Source organism: Balaenoptera borealis (assembly GCF_965194805.1).
Source record: "Balaenoptera borealis genome assembly, chromosome: 20".
In the NCBI taxonomy this organism is placed as follows: Eukaryota; Metazoa; Chordata; class Mammalia; order Artiodactyla; family Balaenopteridae; genus Balaenoptera; species Balaenoptera borealis.
In genome coordinates this window covers 21,690,853-21,702,945 of record NC_138879.1, presented here as the reverse complement: position 1 = coordinate 21,702,945, position 12,093 = coordinate 21,690,853, and the positions used below count along the sequence as shown (strand labels likewise).

General features: G+C 57.2%; 1 protein-coding gene across 4 annotated transcripts in view; it reads left to right on the top strand.

Moving 5' to 3' along the window:
* The first annotated feature begins 4,941 nt into the window (after positions 1 to 4,941).
* The window catches only part of MPP2 (MAGUK p55 scaffold protein 2), a 41,960-nt gene continuing 34,808 nt past the window's right edge, over positions 4,942 to 12,093 (top strand). The window contains exons 1-3 of one of the 4 annotated variants that reach the window (XM_082371504.1): positions 8,156 to 8,284; positions 9,218 to 9,335; positions 9,836 to 9,954. In XM_082371504.1, the coding sequence (XP_082227630.1) occupies positions 9,838 to 9,954 (117 nt within the window). In that variant the 5' untranslated portion in view covers positions 8,156 to 8,284; positions 9,218 to 9,335; positions 9,836 to 9,837. Of the gene's footprint in view, positions 5,023 to 8,109; positions 8,285 to 9,217; positions 9,336 to 9,835; positions 9,955 to 12,093 lie in introns of those variants that run through there. The other 3 variants (XM_082371501.1, XM_082371502.1, XM_082371503.1) reach the window with 3 other exon arrangements.

Genomic DNA, 12,093 nt, shown 5'->3' with positions numbered 1-12,093 from the left:
TGGCGAGTTGTAGGGGTCGGGGAAAGAGATCGATCGGAGTGGGTGGGTGTAGAAACAGAGGCTCGGTATAGCTGTTGGCGGCCCCTGCTGGTCATCTCCGGAAGTGCAACATCACTCAATACAACGCCCTTCAGAACACCCGCTCCGAGTTTTCTTTCTTTCTGTGCCTTGAATCCCAAAGCCTTGGAATGAATATCCACCAGAGGAAAACCTTGATTTTAGGGGAAGCAGAGACTGCCTGCACCATTGTGACCTCTGGGGCGGGGACAGGGAGGAAGACAGCTAAATGCAGACCCCAGAGGGAGAGGACTCATTCCCCTCACTCCCCCCCCCCACCTCCCCCACTCCCCCTTCCTCCCCCCACTCCCCCATTCCGCCGCCAGAGGGGCAGCCCCTAACTGCCATGGGATGCCTTGTGGACCCCTCAAACCTGCTTCCCGCCCCAGCAACTCTATTTCCCACTAGTAGCACCCTCATTCCTTTGGGGCCCTGCTTAGAACACTTACTACACCTCTGTTATGACATTCAGTTATACCGCCAGAAAGTGATTTTTGTGTCTGACACCACCCCTCTCCAACCTCCACTTTCAGGAATCACTGATGCTGGCGCTGAAGCTGGTATCTGACTCACTATCACTGAAGTTGGCACCCTATCTGGAACAGAATAAGAGCATCCTACTCTGTATCAGGAAATGTTTCTCCCCTCTCTGTAACCTCATGGGGCTGTTGTGAGAATCGAACAATATATCAATTGTAAGATTCTGAACAGATGTGAGGAGCTGGCATTCTATAAGGCCCTTATAAGAGAGATGCTTGTTGACTGGCTAATGGGGGGAGGCAGCTTGTAAGGGTAACGAATTGGGCTCCACCTTCCTAGAGGGCCAAAATCTGGGATCCCACCTTGTCCTGTTGATCTTGAGTGAAACTGAAAGTTTGCTGTGTGTTGCTATGGGGTAATAGTCACGTGACTGAGAAGAAGTAATTAATATTTTGGAGAGATTCAAGATCCTTCCACTTCCCAACCCAACGCAAATAGCCAAGTGATTCACCGCCCAGAGGTGGACAGGTGAGAGTGGAGAGTAGCCTTCATAATGGGACTGAATTGAATTAGGAGGAACTTCTGGCTTGAAGGCAGAAGAGAGGGCTGGAAGCATCGTGCTCCAGCAAGCTCTTTGGTTGGAGATGGAAGCCTGCAATTCCAGTTCCCGCCATCTGGGGTCGCTAACCAACGTTCTTCTCCTTCCTCAGTAACAAGGGCAGAGAGCACTGAAAAACATCAGGGTTTTCAGTCGAGTTTGGCCTGGTTCTGTGGCTCTTGCCTTTACCTATACTCAAACCTATGCTCTCCAGAGCTCAGGGGCGAGCTGAGTCTCCTGTACCCGGGGATCAGTCCCATTCTTCCAAGATGGATTTCCAAGTCAAACCCACTTCTGAGATTTCCAAGCAAGTTTCCAGGATGCAGTTCATTGCTGATCTTAGGAGCCCTGCATGTTCTAGAGGGCAGCTGGAGTGGTTGGGGGACACGGCGGCCAGAGTAGTACTGTGGCTGGCCCCGAATGCTCCGCGCACTTAGCGAAGGGTGGTCTTGGGGCTGAGCCTCCAGTATTCCAAGGCCAGAACTAAGTGCAGGTCTAGGGTGGAGCCAGAAGCCGGGCGAAGGCGGGCAACTGGGTTTAAGTGTTTCTTTATTTCTTGAGATGGCACTCTGAGGAAAGGTTACCTCGTTCTGTATTCCGTAGACAGAGGTGTGGACCAGCTCTCCGGTCCAGGCTTGAAATAGGGTCTCGACGTTTCCCCCTTTTTTTTTGCAAATTCGCCTAGAGGATCTGGGATCCAGGTAGCCACCACTGAATCCTTAAAAGTTGCCCCTGAGCCCGAGGCCCTACGGGGGTGCGTCTCTTGCTCTTTAGGGGCTTCCCTAAACTCCTCCTGCTCCCTTATCCAGTTGGGAAGCAGGATAATGAGGAAACGTGAGGCACGCTTGGAACTGGAACGCGAGTCTAAGCTGAGAGAAGGGGGCGGGTAATCTTTCACCATCGCCCTTTTAAGGGATCGCTGGGCGCCGAGGGACTAGTGGGTACAGGTCCCAGTCCTTGCTTCCCCGAGTAGGAAGCAAGTTGGGGAGGAGGGTGGATCCTGGGCTGTGCAGTGTCTCCCAAACCACCACCTCCCGGTCTACCCACTAGCTGCTCGGAAAGGCTACTTTCCTCGGGGTGGTCCCGCGGCATCCGTATCCCCCTCCCCTCCTCTCTCGGTCTCCGCCCCTTCGCGCAGAGGAGGCCTCGCCGCTTTAAGACCGGGGGTTGCGATTGACAAGCAATAAACGCGGAGCGCCGGGCTGCGCTGGAGCAACCACGAGCTAGGGGCCTCTCGGGGCGCAGGTAGGCGGCCCCCAGCCCCCGAGCCAGCACCCACCCGAGGGCCCTTTTCGTCCTGGCACGGCACTTGGGGCCCTTTCTCTGCGTCCCACCTCCCCTTGCCTCTTCCCTCAGGCCAGTCCCCTCCCTCTCACCCTCCCGCCCCCACCCCCCTTTCTCGGGTGCTCCTAGAGAGAGACCAAACCCCGCTGCCCATTGACGCTGGCCCCCGCCCCCGCGGCGAGGGCTCCTAAGTGACGTCAGGCACAGAGCTGGTGAGCTGTGAGGGGCCCGGGCGTCCGGTCGGCTTCTCTGGGGGCTGTGCGGATTCTGGGGACTTCGGAGCCAGGCATTACGTAAGAACCGCGCTGTTAGTTCTTCCGGGGGTGGGGGCGCAAGACAGAGGTTGCGTTGGTCCCCTTGGCTCCCCCGCCACCTTGGGAGGCCAGCACCTTAATCTTTCCTGGGAGGGGGTCCTGGGAAGGGGGTGTGATGCTTCTTCGCTTCCCAGGTTGTAGAGGGGGCGGGTCTGGGTCGGGGGCCAAGGCTAGGATCTGGAGACCTGGGAAGGGATCGGTGCCAGGAGCGAGGAGCCAGGGCCAGAAAGTTAGGTCAACTAAGGGGGGGGGGGAGAGTGAGGACGGGGTGGGGGTGGGGGCGCAGCCATTCAGTGACCTCATCCCCTAGTCTCTGGCGGGCGAGCAAGCAAAGAGCCTTCTTTGATGGCTCGCAACACACCCCCCTCCTCCCAGGTCCTAGCGCCCAGCGTTTTCGGGCTGGGCTCTTGGAGCGGCAGGGGGGCGCTCTGACAGTCGGTGCTTGCAGACCCGTCCGGCCACAAGACCCAGTCTGTCTACCCCTCCCCACGACCTGTCGGTCTTCAAAGTGCCTTTGTCAGACCTTTCTCCTCTACATCTCTTTGTACGGGTATTGACGGAGCTTGGAGGAAACCTCCCCCTTTCTCGGTGGGCCCACATCATCTACCGACCCTGGGTAGTGTGGATAGCCTGGACGTAGGGGTGAGAGGGCGCCTGGGCCCAAGGTTTTGGAAGCTGAGTTGCGGGTTCCCAGATGCCTGGGCTCCGGACCTTGGCTCAGAGCCAGGCTGGCTTGCCTGGCACTGCTGTTCTCCTGTGGGCACAGCCGGGCCCCGCCCTCTCGGAGGCTTGGGTGGGGGTAGGGCAGAGCTAGCCGATGCCGTGGGAACCGACTCCCCAGAGGGAAAACCCAGGCAGGCTAGGCAAGACTTCTGGGGACAGGATCCTCCCTGCCTCTCCCCACCTTCCACCCTCTGGGGAAGGAGGACATCTGGAGTTCTCTTTGCCAGCAACTGTCAGGGAGATTAGCGCCAGCCAGGAGAGGGCTGCAGGTTCCAGGTCCTTGGGACCTGGGAGGGGGCAGGAATGGAGCCCTCCTCGATACTGTCTAGGAATAGGACAGCAGGGTTTGGCGCCCTGCGCACTAGCTGGTACAGTGGATCCTGGGCTTTGCTCCCAGCCTGGGTGCTAGCCTGACAGGGGGTGCCCTTCCTCTCCCTGAAAGCTCCTTTCTTCCTTGTTCTCAGGGGCAGATCCAGGAGGAAGGGGAGCCATCCTTCCACTTTTGTAATTTCTGCTACTTGAGCTCAGATGACCAGCTCAGGCCTGGGAAGGTGATAGGAGGAGAGAAGATTTTATTAAAATCAGGTAGTGGTCCCTCTAGGGACCTTTTGGTGGGGGAGGTGAAGTTGTGGCTCCCCCCACCCCCAGGGCCCAGTAGCATTCAGTCCTAAAGTGGGCACTGCCAGCTGCTTCCCTGCACTCCCCCACCCCTGCTGTGAGCCACCGCCTCCTGTTGTCAAGGCAACCAGGAATTAGGGTTTTCTCCAGCAGCACAGGCCCAGGAAGGCAAAGTGAGGAAGAATGGTGGGTTACCCACCTGCACCCTCCCCTGGAGAATGAGGGATCCAACCCCAGCTTGGGGAGGACCTGGGATGGGAACTGGGTCTGTAAACTCCATGGCTGGTTCTGCCCAGAGCCCCTGCTCTCCTTGTCCCAGCTCCGGCTAAGAAGGGGCAGGGGGAGAAAGAGGAAGCAACAGAGGCCTTGGGGATGTATGACATCATTTCTGTCAGACAGATGGACAAACGTTTGTGGAGCATTTACACTGCGCTAGGTCTAGGATCCAGAGGCAAAATAAAACTGCTGTGGTTCTTGACCCATGGAGCTTAAAGTCAGGGAACACCCATCTTTCCTGCTTTTGACTCAAACTGGACTTTTTCCCACCCTTTCTCTCTCTCTCTCAAAAAAAAAAAAAAAGACAGATGGTAGGCAGAAACAATTTTTTTTGAGTCATAAAACCTGGGTTTTCTTTGTAGCTCTCTTTATTAGCTTTGTGACCTTGGGCAAATCAGCTAACACCTGATCCTCTGTCTCCTCCTCCTTGGAGAAATGGGCATGTAATATCTGCTCTTCCTGCCTCCCAGGACTGTGAGATCATTTAGTGTCAGGGCAATGCACTCTCCCCTACCTCGTTGGGTGATCCTGAGGGGGAGGCCCTTCCTAATTCCTTCCCCATTGCTTTGCCCTTGTGCCCTCTCAACCTCCTCTCTCCCTTCCTCCAGGAGAGCCATTTCAGAGCCCTTGCTGATTTCACCATGCCAGTTGCTGCCACCAACTCTGAGTCTGGTAAGAAGGGAGTGGGGATGTCAGTTTATATCAGTGGTTCAGAGGGTGCCAGGCAGGGTGGGGGCATCAGTCAGGCACTCCCACAGCTCCCTGTAGGAACAAACTGCCCCCTGCCACGGCTGCTCCACCCAGCTGCTCAGCCATTTCTTAGGCAACTTCTATCACCCTGCTGCACCTGCCCCAGGGTGGGGCTGGAGACACAGCACAACTCACCTCCCTGGAGACCGGGGGAATGCATGCTCTGGAGAAGTCCATGGTGCAGTGCCCACCAGATGGGTAGAGTGAACTGTCACGTGCTAAGATGGGAGTGTGTGTGTGCTGGGGCACAGGAAGCTGTGCGTGGAGAATGCCAGGTCAGGAAGCCTCGACTTAGTTCTGTAGGAGGTTTTAGGGCAAGGGTGTGGGTCACCCAGACAAGCTAGGAAGCCTCAGGAACAAGCTGCTTAAATTCTTGGAGCCTGCGTCTCTTCTTCTGTAAAGAGGTGGAAAGGCTATGACAGAGAAAGCACATTACCATTAAGAATATTCACAATTATTATGCTGTGCTGCTGAGTTGTTACCTCATTAACATGTGACCCTGAGTCAATCACCTCCCTTTTAGGACCTAGGTTTCCCCATCTGGAAGATGAAGTGATGGGACAAGATCAGTGTTTTTAACTTGTATTGGTCCTGAATCCCATTGAGAATCTGATGAAAGCCGAGGGTCCTCATCATAGACAAAGTCTTCTATGCACAAAATCTGCATTCTACTCCAGGCGTTCAGGGACGCCCCCTTAAGTGCATTCAGAGACCCACCAGGTGAAGTGCCCTGTGCTAGAGGCTTTCTTAGGGCCCTAACAATTGTAAACTGCTCTTGTATTGCTCTGATTTCTCTGAATTTTCCCCTGCCTGCACGCCTCCTGCCCATGTAGCCCCTTCCCTCTCTCTAGGCTCTGCTGCTGCCTCTGCAAGATGTTCCAGGCCCCCCAGTTCGGTTAGATTGAGTCGCCTGTTCCTCTTCTCTGACAAACTGAACTAGGAAAGTGAAGGCTGCTGTGAGTGGGCCAGAGCCTAAACTGTGACACCCTTGTCCCCCAGGAAAGGCCTGTTCTCCATGCAGTGGTGGGACTGTACCAATGTCCCCCAGCTTCTGCAGTCTTGGAGGGCTCAGTGCCTCCCCCCGCTGCTCCAGCCTGCCTGGGCCCCTCTGTAAGCTGCTTAGGGGTTAATTAAGCCCATCCCTGAGCCTGTGATTAAAGGCCTCTCAATCTGGGACTGTCCAGTAAACCCATTAATAGTGCCTGGCAGGGGTGTAGAGGGAGGGGAAGGCCCAGCAATTTAGTTTCCCTGCTGCAGGCCTCTTGATGGGCCCTGGTGGGGTGGGGGACAGGGCAGTGAGTGGAGCCCAGGGGGTGGGTGTGAGGGCCTGCTTCCTCTGAGGACTCCTGGGGCACCTGCTCCCTTGGGTGTTGTGCCATGGGCTGCTTTGCCTTTCCATATTCAAAGGAAGAAGGATAGGAGCAAGCTGCTTAACCTCTTGGAGCCTGTGTTTCCTCCTCTGTAAAGAGGTGATGGGAGACTCAAAGCATAGGAGTCTTGTCTTTCCCTCAGGTGGCCCTCTGTGCCTGCCCTGGGGCTGGACTTGGCTCCTGGCCTCAAAAATCTAATGGTGGGTTCTGCCCCTTCTCATTTGGTGGTCATTACACTTCCCATGGGCCTGATAGACAGCTGCGCCCCTGCCTCTAAGGTCAGGTTCACCCTCCCCGTCCCCTCTGCTTTCCCCCAGAGATCCTTGCCTTGGGCTCTGCAGAGAGTGAAGCTAGCAGGGTCCTTCTACCCTTACCTACGTGTCAATATGGCCACTATCATTGTGGAGAGAGGGAGATGGTGTGGGTGTATTCCTCTTGCAGAGAGACCCCAACTCTATTTCTAGTAAGGTGGAGGAGTCCTTTTCCTGAGGGTTAGAGATACATGGGTGTTGGCATGGACTGAGAGTTTAGACAGCTTACCCCTGGACTCCAGTCCATCAGCTCTGCCCTCTCTTCCCCCTTCAGCTGGTTCCCTCCTTTCTTTGAATCAAGGCTGGGATATGGGGCTTTCAGTTGGAGCTGTCCCTTTAAATCTCTGGGTTAGTGTCCTAGTGTGTAATCCTGCTTGCTGCCATGGCAACCAGGGGTGTGCTGTGACCTGGTGTCACTCCTCAGGGAATGGCAGTCTGGTGGCAGCAGCAGCGCCTAGTGGTGGCTTCATGGGTACAGGGTCTCAGAGGAATGAATGGTGGCTCTGGGCTGGGGTAACTTTCAAATCCCCCACCCCCACCCCCTCCCCCCGGACCCCCTGGTCTCTGCTGCGTGAATGCTCCCTCACCTTTTCGCGTCCCCAACCCCAAGATGCCTGACTTGCCCACGGGCATCACCCCCTTAAGCAAGGGGGACCGCAACTGGGAGATGGGGAGGGAGAAGCTGCTGCTGAGATGTGGGGTCAGAGGGCTTGGGGCGCCCTTCCCTGCCCACAGTGGTGCCACCCCTTTCCCTCCTTCTTCTCCCCCTCACCGCTTCATGGCTAGCAGCTGGGGGAGGCATTTGGGGCTTGAGGTATTTGTCCCATGCCAAAGTGGTGCCACAGCCTCCTGGCGGAGGACCGAGAGTCGTTCTTGGTGACTTCCTTAGATCCTGAGGGGGTCATTGTAAAGGAAACTGGGCTTGGAGAGGGGACTGAGAGGAGAGGTCAGAAGGCTCAAGGGGAGGTGGCATGGGGTGTAATAGAGAAGGGACTTGCAGGAGGGGGGGCGGGAACAAGACGGGGCCAAGTCCCCACCCACCTTGGGTTTCTCACGGCTGGGCTGGGAGGGGAGGGTCTCTGAGCACCTCTCCGGTCCTGAAGGGGCTGCACGCTTAACCCCCTCCCCCTGCAAACCTTCTCTCAGCCGCCTCCTCCCCTTTTAGTGGTAGGTACTAAAACTGGGGGATCCTGTCACCCGTGGGACGAGGACCCTCCCACCGCCCCTTCCCCGCCTTTCTGATACAGTCGGGGCTTTGGCCAATCAGCAAGGCGGTCAGACAGCTGAGCCTTGCTATTGGCTGACCCTGCAGCGGGCGCTCCCTGAGTCCCGCCTCCTCCAGCGCTGCCAGCCTCTGGCTGGGAAGGCGGCGGCGGCGTGGAGGCTACTCCGGGACCCCTGGGCCGGGTGGGGGGGCAGCCATGGCCGGCAGCCCGGGCTGCGGGGCCTCCTTGGAGGATATATCCCTGGGCTCCTCTGAGGAAGCCGAGCTCCGGAGGGAAGGTAGGGAAAGGCGGGGTGGCAAGGCTGGGGGCTGGTCCTGCGGGCTTTGGGGCATCTGGAGAGGGTCCCTAGGAGCGGGCTCTCGGGAGCCTAAGGGTCTGGGGGCGCGGCCCTCCGGGAGCGCTGGCCTGGGCTGAGGGCACCAACTACCCTGGCTCAGTCCTCCCGATGGCTGGCAGACTGGGTGTGAGGATGACTGGAGAGGGCGGGTCCCAGGATATCCTGGCAGAGCGGGAAGGGTCCCTGCCCTGGCCTCTTTCTCAGCCCACTAAGGGCCTTGCAGGTGTCTGACCAATGCCAAGCCCAGGGCTGAGCAGAAGGGGTCTGGAGGGCAGGCGTGGGTGTCTTTTCTGGAGAAGGTGGGAAGGATGAGGGGGAAGAGGTTGGGAGGCCAAGAGTCCCTGGACAGTAGCTGCCAGCTCCAGTCTCAGAGCCTCCTCCTCCCCACCCCCATTCCGTCCTGGAGGAGGGGGGCACTGCCGAGAGCAGTGAGAGTTGCCAGGGACTGTACCCACCCCCCCCCTCCTCCCCGGTTTGGGGGCTGTTATGCAGATGTAGGCATGGGTAGCAGGGTGGCAGAGTAATGATACCCCCTGCCCATCTCTGCCCCCAGCTGGGCACACTCTGCTTCTCCCTTCCTTCCCCCAGAACCTGCCACAGCCAGGAGCTCCCACCTCTGCTGGTGGGGGAAGACAGCCCCCACCTCAGACCTCAGCAGTGGCCCAGCTTCAGGTGTTCTCAAGCCCTTGCTTATGTCCCATCCCAGGCTGAGGGTTTGCTGATCCCTGGGATGACTTGGTCTGCCCTCTGCCCTTGGGTGTCCACAACCATCCCAAGCCCCAGGGTGCCTGTTTCCCCAGCTCCTACCAGTGTTCTGGGCCTCAACCTTGGCTTCCTATGATCTGTATTAACTTCTGGGTCATTGTCTTTCAGAGCTGAAGGACCTGTAGATACCAACCAGTTTAATCCACCCATTTTACAGGAAGGAAAGACTGAGGCCTGTGAGGGACAGTGACAAGTGCAAAATCACTCTGAATTAGTGGCGCAGCTGGTACTGGATACTGGGTAGACCCTGACCTCCTGCATGGCTGCCTGCTTGACTTGCACTCAGGGACGTGCTCCAAGCACCGTTTCTCTCATCCCTGAGCCCGCCTCGTGCAGGTGGCTGAGTCCTGTGTCTTCAGCCCATCCAGAGGTTGAATGTTGTGGTTCTCTGGTTTAGGGCAGAACCTGGAACCTGACACCTGCTTTCTTTTCTCCCCTCCCACCACCTCAGAGTCCACTTCCTGGTGCCTAGAGCCTTCCACTTGCCCAGGCTAACATTACCTAGGGCCTAGAGAACAGGCCAAGGAAATTGCCCCTCCCCTCTTAGGGCCCCTGCCCCAAGCATTCAAGGAGTGCCAGGAGTGCCAGGCAGGGAAGTATGTGCTGCCGGGGAGGGGCTGTCTTCTGTGGGATGTGGGGTAAGAAGGGCAGGGTTTCTGTGGTGTGTTTGGGTCCCCTGTGCTCAGCTGGCACTTGTGTGTCTCACTGCCTGCTCCTTCCCTCCAGCCATGCAGCAAGTCCTGGACAACCTGGGATCCCTCCCCAGTGCCACGGGGGCAGCCGAACTGGACCTGATCTTCCTTCGAGGCATTATGGAAAGTCCTATAGTGAGATCCCTGGCCAAGGTAGAGTGCTCCAGGGAGGCTGGCACAAGGGCACTGTGCCTGGGGAGGCATAGTGCGTGGGGGGATGTTAGCCACAGGGGTGCTGGGAATGGGGCACGTGGCACCGGAGACCCCCAGAGGGGGGTATGCATGGACATCCATGCCCAGGTGATGAATCTGAGCCGCTGCAGGTAGGGAGGCTGCCCCCACGCCTGACTGGTGAGTGTGTAGATGTGCCCACGTGGATGGGTGTTTGGTGACTGCCAACTTGTAGAGGGTATGATTGGTTAGGGGTGAGCATGCCTGTGCTTTGGAATCTCCAGAGTTCATCCTGCTTAGCTTTCTGCCTTTGGGCATTTTGTGCGGACATCTATCTAAGGTCACCTGCCACATATCAGGTGGGGGAGAGACTCACTAAAACAGAAAGTTCTAAAGCACTTTGGTAACGGCAGTGATAGAGGCAGATGCGCTAGGCGTTTGGGGAGTGTAAAGGACAGATGCCTGACCCATCCCAGGGTGGGTAGGGAAGACTTCCTGGAGGAAGGGCCATGTGTGCTGAGTCTTGAAGTATGAGGAGGAGGGGCAGGGCATTCCATGGCATGGAATGTTGCTTGAGCAGAAACAGAGGTGAGAAAGAGCCAGAAGTGTACAGGAGCTGCAAGTGTCAGCGTGAGGCTGGAGCTTTAGGTGTGAGACAGGGAGTGTGAGCTGTGGAGATGTTGGCAGCTGTTGGCAGCTGGTGAAGGGCCCTGGGGGCTATGCCTGGGGCTTGGGCATCGTCCTGTGATGTCCTGTGAGCAACTTGGAGCCTTTTGTGGGTTTTATTTATTTATTTATTTATGGCTGTGTTGGGTCTTCGTTTCTGTGCGAGGGCTTTCTCTAGTTGTGGCAAGTGGGGGTCACTCTTCATTGCGGTGCGCGGGCCTCTCACCATCGCAGCCTCTCTTGTTGCGGAGCACAGGCTCCAGACGCGCAGGCTCAGTAGTTGTGGCTCACGAGCCTAGTTGCTCCGCGGCATGTGGGATCTTCCCAGACCAGGGCTCGAACCCGTGTCCCCTGCATTGGCAGGCAGATTCTCAACCACTGCGCCACCAGGGAAGCCCCCTTTTGTGGGTTTTAAGCATGGGTGTGATGACGGCACACAGGTGTTTTAGGAGCATCCCTCTGGCAGCCACAGGGAGGATGGTTGGAGGGTCATGGCTGGAGTTGGAGAGACCAGCGTCGGGGATGGCCCTGAACTAGACCTGTGGTAACAGGGCTTGAGGGAGGGGAGGATGAAAGAAATATTTAGGAAGTAAGTTGGCAGTACTTGATATTTGGGTGTGGAAGGTGAGGGGTGCGGGTAGCCACGCCCCTGGGATTCTGCACAGGGAAAGTGTGAGGCTGGTGCTGCCTTCAAGTGAGATTAGAAGCAAGGATAGACTGGGGAGGGGGCGATCCTTCGCTGAGGAGGACGAGGAGCACTCCCAAGGCTGGGAGTCGCAGGGAATCATGCTAATGGCTCAGATTTCTCAGGGGAGGCGGGCAGTCTTCTGCTGGCCATCAGGGATCAGGGGTTGAGTGGAGCGGGGCGGAGGGGGGGATTTGGAAGTGAAGGTTCAACTAATTAATAACTGAAGGGAAGAGAGGGAACCCATCAAAGCCAGGGAGCAGGATCGACAGGGCTCCAGACTGTCAATCCCAGGGTGGGGGTGACTCAGGCCAGAGACACAGAGGGTGGCTTTGGTCCAGGGCTTGTGCTGGATGGGGGCTGTGGGAGGCTGAGATACAGGGAGAGGTGAGAATGGTCCAGAGCAGCACCTCTGGGGCCGAGGTTGGGAGGGGAGGGGAGAGTGGCCAGGAGCAGACAGAGGGGCAGAGAGAAAACGGAGGTGAAGGCCTGGGGGCTCTCCGGATTTGGGGATAGAGTGTATAGCTGGAAGAAACGAAGGTCGAGGTCAGAGAGAGGGTTGGGAAGTGAAAGATTTCCAAGGAGGACAGTTCTGGGGGTGACGTGACAATCTAGGATGTGGCTGCAGTGGATGGGAAGGTCATCGATGTTAAAGAAGTCTAGGAATTGGGACTTCCCTGGTTGTCCAGTGGTTAAGACTCTGTGCTCCCAATGCAGGGGGCCTGGGTTCGATCCCTGGTCAGGGAACTAGATCCTGCATGCCGCAACTA